This window comes from Hippocampus bargibanti, linkage group LG20 (assembly GCF_051943395.1).
Source record: "Hippocampus bargibanti isolate YZ-2025 linkage group LG20, ASM5194339v1, whole genome shotgun sequence".
Lineage (NCBI taxonomy): Eukaryota > Metazoa > Chordata > Actinopteri > Syngnathiformes > Syngnathidae > Hippocampus > Hippocampus bargibanti.
Window position 1 is genome coordinate 1,109,783 of NC_142753.1, and position 12,674 is coordinate 1,122,456.

Sequence of the window (12,674 nt, forward strand, 5' to 3'; positions counted from 1 at the left end):
CTGGATGGAACTGTTCGGTAAAAGCCTTCACATCATTCCACTTTGCCAACATTGCCTTGATGAGCTCACTTGATGCTGCAGCCATCTCCTCCTCCTTGCCCTCAGATGTTGCTGGCTTTAAAATCCTCAATAAGCGCCGAACTTCCAGGTTGGCGCATGGCGATATCGGCGTGAATTAGCCGTGCTTTCTCGCATAAAAAAGCTTTACTCACGCTGTCGCCGGATAGCTGCTTTTCGTTAATCCAAATTAACAGAAGTTGTTCAACTTCTTCGATTGCCCGAGATCGTCGCTTTGAGAGCACGGAAACACCTTTTGCAACAGACGCACCTTTGATGGCTTCTCTGTTCCGGAGAATGGTAGCAATGGTTGACTTACCATAGCCGTGCTCGGCCACTAAGTCACACAAACACACACCTCGTTCGTGTTTTTCAATTATCTCCTTCTTCTCAGCGGCGGTGATTTTATTTTGTGTCTTCTTGGGCTGAACACGAGCCTGTGGTGGTTTTTTTTTCGGTCCCATCATAGTAAAATTATCAGCCAAAAGCTCCAAGGAGGCGATCGACGTGTGCATTCAATGAGAGGGGGTGTGGAAAGTAGCGCCGGCTGGAGCGCTGTTCGGTGGTGTGCTTCCGCCGAAGATCACTCCGTCATCTGTGGTGGGTGTGTATTATGAAAATAGTGCTTATTATAAGGTTTAGTTTTCATAAATTTGACGCTCTTAAGACGAAAAGTTTGTAAGATAAGGTGTTTGTAAGTTGAGGTCTCACTGTAAGTGTCAGGAAAGCTACCTCAGCATTTTTCTTTGGAGAACACGTCAGACTGCTGCTGGCCTTTGTTTTTTTCTGAGCTTTTCGGGCAGCTTGTACGTGTTTGGGGTTGACGCCAGTCTGCAAAAAATACATAATAATAATAAAAATATAGTAAACCTCGAAACCTGTTTGAAATTGAATTCACACTTTAGTTTAATCAGCTCTTTTTATTATTTATTATTTGAACAACAACAACAAAATCCTTCATTAAAGCGGTCTGGTGGGGTGAGGTTCAATTTGGATCGTTCATACAACAGCCTGCTTAGGCAAAACAGGTTAGGCAACATTCGTAATGCTGATGAGGTGATACCGGTGGGAGTGGGGGAAATGGGCCAGTCGTTAGTCAGGAATGTAGGAACAATCAGTGGGGCCACAAGGAGACGTCCTCTGCTCCCCCCAACCTGAGAGTAGGGACCTATCATAGCTGTGTCCTGCGCCGCCATGGCTGGACATTAGGGATATATAAATAGGGCCGATACGACCAGTCAGACTTTAGTTCGCTGACGAAGCCTCTTGGATAGGAGGCGAAACGTCCGAAACCTTCAAATTTGTACAGATGACGACTGAAGAAACCTTCTCATTGATATCCCTGTGTCATGATCTGGTTGGCGACCAACGGGGGGCGCTGTCGGCCCCGCCTGCACCTGCACAGGTGCTGGTCGTCCAGATCAGATTGCCGACCAACGGGTAGCGACGTCAGCCCTGCCGACGGCCTCGCAGGTGCTGGTCGTTATAATCACTGACACTTAAAAGGACACCCAGCACGACCATCCGGTGTCGGTTCATTGTTTACTGCATGCATTGTGTATGTGTTTGTGTTTGTTTAACCTTGGCGGACTTTTACTTTTGGTCTACTTTTGATACTTTGTATTTTTTCCGTTCAGATGATTTGATGTTCCACATTTTGTTCCTGCTGACTTTATTTTAATACAATTTGTCAAACAACCTCCTGCGCCCTCCTGACTGCTTTTTTGGGATCCGCACCCGCCATCACCACCTTGCAAAACGTGACACCCTGCGATGTTGATAAATTCTTTATATTTTTTTTGAGAATTTGTTTCGTCTCCCCAATGTACTGCTCTTGACAATTTTCATTTTACAACGTATTGAATCCCTCCCAAAAGGCGAAAATGATGTCACTTTCGCCCAATTGAATCACATTGACTTGAAGTCAATTGAAATGAGTTGTTTCGGCGTACACGTTTGCACACAAGGATTATGAGCAACCAATGGTCGCGCAAGCGAGATGACGTAATCGTCCGTAACATTGCCTATTTTGTCCAGGCAGGCAGCCGGTGCCAGACTCGTGCGGAATAGTTCAGGTCACGCAACACCCGGTGCGAAGCCCACTTGTCACATCGTACGGGATCACGTTTGTAAGTGCATGCGTCAATGCCGCTTTCGCCTGATATTCGAGAGATGGAACCCCAAATTAGCGTTATTACAGAAGTGCGCGCAAAACAAACATTTATTGCGTTGTGTTGGCGAATGCAATGTCTGAATGCTTATTCCAGTGTTAAATATGAACCACGTATCATGAAAATGTCAAAGTTGTTGTTATCCGTACAAGGCGACATTTTGTCTAAAGACTTCATTGTGTGCACTTCGTCGGGACGCGTTTCGTTTGGGGATCTGACGTCGAAATTAGCGCAGGCTATTTTGCTTAAATTAAAACTGTCCGATTCGCAATAGTAATCCAGATGTTTTTTGGGGGGTGGGTGTGTGGGGGGCGGTGTTGTTTTTCGCCACGGGAACGCAAACAACTGTTGTGATTCTGATCACTCACTGATGTGAGTCGGTCTTTTGTTTGCTGATGCTCATCGCAGTCTCCGTCAGGGCGTCTTTGTTTGGCGGCGATTGTCTCGCTCTGCTCTGGAGTGAAGGAGGGAGACAAAAATATCAGCATCGCTGTAGAATAACACAACTTCAACATCGCGCCAGAAATTAATAACAGTACATGTAAAAGAGGCATTGTCAACAGCAAATGGACGCCGTCAGCATCCGCCTTTTACTTTTCTAATGGGGTCACGGGAATAAAGGAATTTGCTTTTCATGTAGTTTAGCTGCTTTTTAAGGCACGGATTGAAATTGGGTGAGGATGATTTGTGTGTGTGTGTGTTCACATGAACGCAAGCACGCGCACACATGTATGTTTTTGTGCGTGTGTATGTTTTTTTTTATTGTGCGCGATCTTTACATTGTTCATATGCGATTTAGCATGCGAGCATCCCTCCACAAACCATAATTTAATCACAGGAAACGGCTGCTCCACGTTATTCACGAGACGTGAATACGTACTTAATTATCGGATTATGTAATATGTTTTTGTTCCTATCTCCCTTATCCATCGAGAAAGCTGTTCTTACATATTATCGTTTATCCACTCCAAATGAAATAAAAATATCTGCTCCCACCCTGCGGGCTTCATTTTGACGACATACAATCAAATGCGTCTCAATTGGGTAATTGTTGATGACTGATGCCAGACCGTTTTTTGTTGTTCTTTTTTTTGTTTGTGTTGGAGATGGGCGGTGGTTGGCTGCAGTTTTGTAGAAGGCCATTGAGTGCCGCCATTTTGGAACATTTCAAAGATGCTGTGCTGCTTGGTCTAGTCGTCTAGTCCTTTGCATTTTAATAATAAGAATACATTTCATTTATCAAAGTCAAAGTCAGCTTTCTTGTCAAATATGCGCGACATACAGCACAGATGAAATGACTGTCCTCTCGGACCCAGCTTGCAAGGCACTTAGAATGACTTTAACAAACATCATAAACACAAAAACGCAGTACAGTCACAGGATATTTTTTTGTGCGGGTGAGCAGCGGCAGCCACACGTGCCAGGGTTCACTCAACCCAGAAGTAACAAAGTAAAAAAACAAAACAAAATAAATAATATGACAACACAAAGACACAGAGTAATTCATTCTTCAGCACTTTCTGGACTATTTATTGTTTTATTTTTATCTTATTCTTATGATTTTATTTTATTTTATTTTATTGTATTGTATTTTATTTTATTTTTTGCATTTTTTGCATTTTTTTGCATTTTGGTTGGCGTTCAGTAATGAATTTCTACATTTGATCTTCTTAAGGTTAATCAACAAGAAGCATTTTAAGATGGCATCATCAGAAGGTGAATATGTCACATATTGTTTATTTTTATTCATCATATGACTGAATAGTTTTGATTTTCTGATTCATTTGCAATCCATAGATATTCAGGTCAAGGAACTTGACAAGCGGGCCTCTGGCCAAGCATTTGAGGTTATCCTTGGAGATTCGACTCCGGACAATAAGGGTGACTTCCCGTTGGCCCCTCCCAAGAAAAAAGATGTCTCATTGGAGGAAATTCAAAGGAAGCTGGATGCTGCAGAAGAAAGACGCAAGGTGCACGTTCTTGAAGTAGCCAGTTTGTCGCGGCGGGGTCCAGAAAAATGAGTGCCAGCTAAAAATCGATCCCAAAGTACAGTGATACCTCGGTTTACGAACCCCTTGCCTTACGAACTTAGCGTTTTAGGAACGCTACATTTATGAACATTTTACCTTGGCATACGGACTTTTTTTCGTACACGGAGCTGCCTCAATGAGTGATGTGTCGTTCGCCAACGAGCCCGTTCTTCTAACAACAAAATGGCAGCCGATTGTTTTTGTCCTCTATTCCCCGCCCCCAGGCTTCGTTTAAAGCCACGTGATTGGTCAAGAACGCAGCAGTGAGGGGGGGGGGGGGTTAAACATTAAAGAGACGACAGTGAGAGAGTTTCAACTTTGATAGTTCAAAAGCAGTGTGTAGACTGCAAGGTTAAAATATCCCATCAATCAGGCTCCACTCACAACCCGCACAAGCCATCTGTACACTTGATGCAAAAAACTATCAACCCAGCTAAAAACAAGTGATGAGGAACTAGATAAAATTATCGCAGAGAAAGCACCTACGAGGGATCATTCCTCAAGATGGTGAAAGAAGAAGGTTACGTTCCTCTTCAAGTGTTTAATGCTGATGAAACCGGTCACTCCATTCCATCAAGCCATCAACGACCATCACCAAGGTAAATAAAATGACTTTATTATACAGTACAGTTTATTTCTTTAATTATAATACCATAGCACATTTATTATACATAAAATAAGGTATATTCTATGTAGTTTTAAGGCTTAGAAAAGTAGAAAATGATGTTTTCTGGGGACCTGGGAACGGATTATTCTCATTTTAATGGTTTCCTATGGGAAATACATTTTTGGGATACACACTTTTTCGCCATACACACTCTGTCTGGGCACCAATTAAGTTCGTAAGCCAAGGTATCGCTGTATTGTGAACATAATAAACTGTCCAGTTATCAATTGGTGAATGAACGCCTTTTTTTCCAGAACCATGAAGCTGAGGTTTTGAAGCATTTAGCAGAAAAACGTGAGCATGAGAAAGAAGTGCTTCAGAAAGCTATGGAAGAGAACAACAATTTCAGCAAGATGGCAGAGGAGAAACTTCACCAAAAAATGGAAGCCAACGAAGGGAAACGCACAGCAATGAAGGCGGCAATGAATGAAAAATTCAAGGAGAAAGTAATTGGCATCCTTTTATTTTGGAATTGATATTTTGCCACCAAAATGTTGCCATTCATGTTTTTTTCCCCTCTTAATAGGACAAAAAATTGGAGGAGGTCCGAAAAAATAAAGAAACCAATCTAACCAACGCAGATGAAGAAACTCCTGAAGACTGAATTTCATCAACAGATTGAATTACATAATGTGAATGCAATGTCAGTTTTGTCATTTACTATTCTCCTTTTTTCAGTTGTTGTTCTGAACAAGTTTACCCGTGTTCACTTCCTACTTGAAGTCAGAAAAATATTGTTTTTTTATTTAATTTAATTTGTATATTTTTAAAATTCCTATCAAATGTTCTTGTGCTAATTTTGTGTTTCTATTAACCTCAACACCGTTGCTCATGAAATGTGTATGGGTCATCCCAGGATTGGTGGATATTTTGGATTGGATTGGATTTGCCTTTATTAGTCTCGCAGTGGAGAAATTTACATTTCACAGCAGCAAAGTTATGAAAGAAACATTTTACATCTCACCCATCAAATTTTAAGTAGCCAACACACAATATCAGTCAAAGTCAAGGTCTGTCACGGTTTGCAAGGTGGTGATGGCGGGTGCGGATCCCAAAAAGCAGTCAGGAGGGAGCAGGAGGTTGTTTGACAAATTGTATTCAAATAAAGTCAGCAGGAACAAAATGTAAAACATCAAAATCATCTGAATGGAAAAAAATACAAAGTAGCAAAAGAAGACCAAAAGTAAAAGTCCGCCAAGGTTAAACAAACACATACACAATGCATGCAGCCAACAAGCAGCAAACAATGAACCGACAGCGGATGGTCGTGCCGGGTGTCCTTTTAAGTGTCAGTGATTATAACGACCAGCACCTGCGAGGCGGCCGGCAGGGCTGACGTCGCTACGCGCTGGTCGCCAATCTGATCGGGACGACCAGCACCTGTGCAGGTGCAGGCGGGGCCGACAGCGCCCCCCCATTGGTCGCCAACCAGATCATGACAAGGTCAAAGTCAGCTTTATTGTCAAATATGCTAATATGCATGACATTCAGCACAGATGAAATGAATGTCCTCGCGGACAGTCATTTCCGCTGCTCACCCACAGAAAAACTTTATCCTGTGACTGTAAAGTGTCCTTGAGAGTTTTGAAAGGCGCTTAGAAATGAAATGTGTTGTTATTATTATTATTATTAATTTAAAGTTATGGGATAAGCATTTGATCGTTGATTACCTGGTATTGATGAATATGTAGGCGAAAAGTGATTCTTGAGTTTTCTTGAATTCTGCATTCAAAATGTCGTCCAATTCTGAAATGACCCACATAGTACGCTTGCATCGCTATCCCAAACCTGATGATTCCATGTGGTTTTAAAAAGGTCTTAAGTTTCACTTGTTTCCTTTTTATTATAAAAGGGAGCACGAGTTTTTCTGGGTGTTTTTTTTTTTTTTTTTTGTCACACCTGCTATGTCTTCATTTTGCTGTTAATGTAACTACTGTGCATGTGAAGCATGTAAATTGAAGCCCTGGTTAGTAACGAATGCATTACTTGTGAAAAGTTCATGAGCGATTAGGCGGACGTTCCAACATCTCAATTATATGACTCACTTTTGTATTAGTTGTACGGCATAAAAATAAACATAAAAAGACCATTGCCAAGTAAATATTCATCACCTGCATGTCATCTGTTCACGTCACTTTTGAAATATACTATTTTCACTGATATATTCCTCACTGTCTGTTTATTTTCCTGAGCTTCTTCACAAACGTTTTTTCTTTCATAAGAAGGTTTAAAGCACAGGTGTCAAAGTCAAGGCCCGCGGGCCAAATCCGGCCCGCCACATCATTTTTTTCGGCCCGCGAAAGCAAATCAAACTTGTTAAATTCCATGATGATTGCTAAAATCTGAGCCAAAATTTCATATTTTTGGATGTCAACCACAAGAAAAGTCATTATTCTTGACTTCAGATTTGAAAACGAGTTATTCATTAATTTGCTGTGTGCTCTATATGTAATATTTGAAGGGATTTAAACATTCTAATGGGTTCCCCAAATTCATAACGGCCCTCGAGAGGAAACTATAACGACAATGTGGTCCGCGGCAAAAAATGACTTTGACACTGGTTTAAAGGACAACCGACACCAATTTTTTTTTTTTTTTTTTGGTTTGCTAACTGACATCAGAAAAACATTTTATAGCATCTAAAATACCCAAAACACGCAGGCTGATATTTTGTGTCAAATGCAAAATACCAATAAAAATGACTTCAAGTGTCTTCAAGTGTTCAAAATGGCCTCGGAGAGGCAGAGTTTCAGAAGGTCCCGCCCACTTGTTTGTGACATCACGCCAGGACATCTTGCCTTGCTCGAGAATCAAAACAATGACTTCAGATTGGGAGAAGATGCTTTCTTGTTACTCATCCACTTATGAATATGATTCAAATAGTTCTGAAGCGGAAAGCATAAACGTTTGCAATCGATTAAAGAAGTCCTTCCGTCTCCTTTTCAGGCGTCAGGACTCCAATGTAGCATCCCAGAAAATGCACAAGATGGCGCACAAGCTCCGTTGGAAAGGGGCTGATTTGTCTGCTGGGAATTTGTGTCAACTATTATCAAATAGTAGTCTTGGTGCAACACACAACGATTCACCATCGTGTTATTTGTGTTTTCCTTCTAATTTCATCATCTACATGGGTCAACACGGTGTTTTCAGAGCAAACAAAGTACCCAAAATGCATTGTGTGTCGCTTTCTCGGTCAGGGGCGTTCCAGACGTGACGTCACGTCAGGAATCGTCACCAACTCAAAACAAGACTTCCTGAATATTCAGCGCGAGTCTTAAAATGTAAAATATAGCTATATGTGGTGGAATCTTTGTAAAATACGCTCAGTCGAAGTCATTTGAAGTGATTTTACAAATTATGGACACAACTTGTCTGAGGGCGCCGGTTGTCCTTTAAACCTTTGTTTACAGCAACCATTGTGTGACTAATAAATAGACGCTGCATATACAGTCAGCATGTTTCCAACATCATCCCAGGAGCTGTCCAACCTCTCCAAATAGATCGTCAGTAAATATGCCCAAAAATAAAACAAAATAAAATACATGCGATTGATCAGGAATCTGTGTTTTTCACTCAATAACATGAACGGTACAAAATTAGAAATGACATCAGTGTGGTATTGCACAAAGAAAGGATTTTCCAGTAAATGAAGCATTAGTCATCATCCAACTTGGCAGTTAAAACGATAGGAAAAATTTGTTTGTATACACGTGAATTTACATGGACACCTCTTACTGGGCATTGAGGCACACTGCAGAGCGGTGGACTACTAGTGCATTTATGTATTTATTCATGTATGTATGTATGTATGTATGTGTGACGGGTGTCACAACAGTGACTGTCTTCATCTCCACGATGCTGCCGTATTAATGAAGACGAGACGCGTGGATGTGTCTTTTTATTTCTTTTATTTCTGCAACACAGTATGGCAGAAGGGATGGGTGAAGTCGCATGGGTTTCGTCTTGTGATTAACCTGAATCTCCTCGAGATTGTTCTCAAATGCAAAACATTGTAGATAACAAAACAGAATTAACAACGTGTGATCGTATAGTGGTTATTTACAGAAAAAGAGAATACAACACAAGTTCACTGTTATTTACAAGATGTCCCTGAACGCATCATGGGCGGAGACTCAGCAGAACACGCGGTGCGCTTGTAATGGCTGGCGCACAGTTCAACCAGCCACGGACACTCACGGGCAAATGAGACACGACACAAGAAACTAAATATTGTTCAACGAAAACGAAATGAAACAATTATTACCTGCAACACAGTATGGCAGAAGGGATGGGTGAAGTCGCATGGGTTTCGTCTTGTGATTAACTGCGCAATAGAAAAGCACTATGAAGCTAAGTTCCACTCGACAAAACGTGAAGTAAATAATGACACAAAAAGTAATCTGGACTCGAATGAATAAGGGAACTAATTAGATAACACTAGACAGTAAAAAAGGGGAAACAAAATAAGATATTGTCATGAAAATGCGCGTTAATCAAGACCAACAGAAAATTGCGACTCACCCTGAATCTCCTCGAGATTGTTCTGGAAACTATGGGCGGGACATAGTGCCACACTGTGCGCCGTTGCGTCACTTCCTTCATAATTTAATAACCTAAGTGTACAACTCCGTTACATATGTATGTATGTATGTATGTATTTATTTATTTATTTATTTATTTATTTATTTATTTATTTATTTATTTATTTATTTATTTATTTATTTATTGTTTGCCCAATGCCCAACCCTCTATCAAAACACAAGCGCATGTACGCAGTATGTAATTCCACGTCCACTTCCGCCTTTAGACCATTTTTCAAACACTCTTACTTTTAATTGGCTGATTCAGCTTGAAAATAATATTCGTCTCTGTGATTGGTGAAAAGACCTTTTGTGGATTCTGCGCAGTCGGTCGGCGCTAAAATTCGAATTTGAACACAAGTTGTTTTATACAGAGAGAAACCAAGGGAAGGCTTTTAGTCGGTAGATTCGCTTCTATTTGACTTATCCTTTGGTACGGTTTATTGTATTCGATCTTTTAGATATACATTAGCCGCCACATTATTCGCCACAATGGATCCCTTTACCGAGGTGAGTAGAAACATGGTTTTTCTCGATACACGGGTGAGCAAATTTCACTATGGCGATTACATTTCTGCGATTGTGACACACATTTAAGTGCATATATTATGAAGGTCTTTACGCATATAATTACTTGACTAATATGGCATACGAACTTGCTGGTTTAATAAGAACTATACGTATCACGAAACCAGCGAGAACGACTCGTTTGTATATTCTGACAAATCAAAGCACACCAGTTTCGAAACATCTATTTTGTGACTTGAAATTTGGATGTTGTTTTTCGAAAGAGGTTGTATTTCTAGATTTTGTCAATTGAACGTCGTTTTAGAATCGTCTAATACATTAATCCACAATCTTCGATCGTTTACAAAAATATTCCCAACCCTTCGTCTGTGTTTTGATCAAAGACCTGAAACTGTAGAATGTCCTTTGCGTCTTTATTGTGTAGGTTAAATCAGTGATGTAAGAGACAGTGTATCTCACGTCAGTCGTTATTTTGACGAGACTGGCAATTTACTACCTAACAGGGATTTTGAATCCGACGATCGGGGAAAAGAATGCTGTTCAATTAAAACGGCAATGCTCACAAATCACGCTGATGGCATTAGCGCAAGAAATGTATATCCTGTCTTTGAAGACAAATTGAAGGCACTCTTTGCTTATTTATCTCCTTACTGTGTTTTTTTTTTCTCACTCTGCCATTTCAAATCCATCAATGTCACGACTTAACCACAGTGGATTCACGTTAAATGTTTTCTCTGGAGGGGTGGTGAAGGCATTTTTGTGCTGCTACAAAATGTGTCACAACTTGTAGATGCTGTGCTGTAAATCAATTCACACCGTGTCAATTGCTGTTTTAGGCCAAGTGCTTGGTCTATACGTAGTCCTCAAATTACATTCAGTTCTCAAACACTGTTGATTCTATGGAGTGATGATCATCTCATAAAGTACATGGAGGACAGAGTAAAGTGCAGAAGTTGTTGATCCGCAATAAAAAAAAACACATCACTTTTGTACCAAGCCTCAGTATCCATCACTATTTATCGATGCATGACGTTTACGTTTGGGGCCAAAAATATATACACGCAATGTAACGTGTCAAGTGTTTCGTACCATGCTTTCACATGTCATTTGTGTTGACTTTGTCTTTTTGGAAATGTCAAGAAACGGTTGCACGGTGACCGTTTAAAAATGTTTGTATCCAATCAGAAACTGCTGGAGCGGACACGGGCTCGGAGAGAGAACCTGCAGAAAAAGATGGCAGGGAGACCCAATGCAGCCGAGCGAAAGATAGAGAAAAGACCCCGAGAGCCTCTGTCTGACAAAAATGATGAGATTATCAATCCAAATATTGCTGAAGGTATTCAAAATAACTATTGTCAAATTAACCAAATTGACAACCACATCGTACGTGGCTTATTTATGTTTTAATTTCTCCCAGTTCCTCAAAGATCTTCAAAACCATCTCCATCCAAACGCAGATGCTCATCGGAAAATGTTGAGCCTGCAGAGGAAAAAAATAGTCAAACACAACCAACAATCGTTGTTCTCCCAGATCCCCCAACAGACAAGAAGCCCCCTATTGTCCCAACATGTGCCCGATCTACATCTTCCACAGGAGGTACAGAAGCCCAACTATTTGTCGAGGCTCAACCAGTAGCATTGGAAACTTTCCAGCCTTTGTCAGAAAATAGTACTGTGGCTGCTCCTCCCAAACGGGAGACGTCCAGCACGGACGACATCGTTCCTGTTCACCCCGTTGTACGGAAGAGTGCTGAAGACCCAGTGGATGTTTCCGCTCCTGCTACTCGTATGAAGTCGCGTTTACAGAAGCTTGCTGAGCAGAGGAAATGCTGGGATGGCACTGGTCAGTATTTATTCATTTTTAGCAAGATTCAACATTGATTTAAAACTAGGGCTGCATGACATTGAAAAAAAAAACCACCCAAAATGTGATTACAGGTGTTAAAGGACAACCGATGTCACTTTTTTGTTTCCTAACTGACATCAGAAAAATGTTTGATAGCATCTAAAATACCCAAAACACGCAGTACGATATTTTTATCCAAATGCGAAACACCCATAAAAATGACTTAAAAGTGTCCAAAATCTGCAAAAAATTGAGCTGCGAATTGGTCATTTTCAGAAAGTCCCGCCCCCAGTTCGTGACGTCACGCCAAGACATCTTGCCTTGCTGGAGAATCAAAGCAATGGCATCAGATTCAGAGAATATGCTTTCTTGTTACACATACAGTTCTGAATATGATTCAAATAGTTCTGAAGAGGAAAGCATACATGTTTGCTATCTTCTTCTTCTTTTCCTTTCGGCTTTTCCCCTCAGGGGTCGCCACAGCGAATCAATGTACTCCATCTATCCCGTTTTTGTGCATCCTCTTCTCTCACATCAGCTACCTTCATGTCCTCTTTGATCTTTGACCACATCCATAAACCTCCTCTTCGGTCTTCCTCTCGGTCTCCTGCCTGGCAGTTCAAGGCTCAGCATCCTTCTCCCGATATAGTCACTCTCTCTCCTCTGGACATGTCCAAACCATCTCAGTCTGACTTTCTCTCCAAAGCCTATAATATTGGATTGGATTGGATTTGCCTTTATTAGTCTCACAGTGGAGAAATTTACATTTCACAGCAGCAAAGTGATTAAAGGAAT

General features: G+C 40.9%; 2 protein-coding genes and 1 long non-coding RNA gene across 4 annotated transcripts in view; 2 read left to right on the forward strand and 1 right to left on the reverse strand.

Annotated features, from left to right (window-relative positions):
- Window positions 1-514: 514 nt before the first annotated feature.
- LOC148882581 (uncharacterized) lies at window positions 515-3,895 on the reverse strand. Its single transcript, XR_016118583.1, has 3 exons — window positions 2,597-3,895; window positions 790-888; window positions 515-652 (listed from the first exon to the last, which is right to left on the reverse strand). It is a non-coding gene; the product is annotated as an uncharacterized LOC148882581 (long non-coding RNA).
- Window positions 2,051-7,085, forward strand: stmn1a (stathmin 1a). The gene is made up of 5 exons (XM_089022996.1): window positions 2,051-2,186; window positions 3,904-3,944; window positions 4,026-4,198; window positions 5,180-5,371; window positions 5,452-7,085. Exons 2-5 carry the CDS (start codon window positions 3,929-3,931, stop codon window positions 5,527-5,529), a joined length of 459 nt encoding a protein of 152 aa, XP_088879122.1. The 5' UTR covers window positions 2,051-2,186; window positions 3,904-3,928; the 3' UTR covers window positions 5,530-7,085.
- A 2,795-nt stretch (window positions 7,086-9,880) lies between these two features.
- Window positions 9,881-12,674, forward strand: part of asns (asparagine synthetase) — a 50,950-nt gene continuing 48,156 nt past the window's right edge. For both annotated transcript variants that reach the window (XM_089022813.1, XM_089022812.1), the window contains exons 1-3: window positions 9,881-10,015; window positions 11,219-11,369; window positions 11,451-11,876. In XM_089022813.1, the coding sequence (XP_088878939.1) occupies window positions 9,998-10,015; window positions 11,219-11,369; window positions 11,451-11,876 (595 nt within the window). In that variant the 5' untranslated portion in view covers window positions 9,881-9,997. The remainder of the gene's footprint in view (window positions 10,016-11,218; window positions 11,370-11,450; window positions 11,877-12,674) is intronic.

Bases quoted from the DNA above. Each gene is read 5' to 3' on its own strand.
- stmn1a (XM_089022996.1), top strand. The intron at 4,199-5,179 runs GTGCACGTTCTT...CTTTTTTTCCAG, and splicing joins CTGCAGAAGAAAGACGCAAG to AACCATGAAGCTGAGGTTTT. The intron at 5,372-5,451 runs GTAATTGGCATC...CCCTCTTAATAG, and splicing joins ATGAAAAATTCAAGGAGAAA to GACAAAAAATTGGAGGAGGT.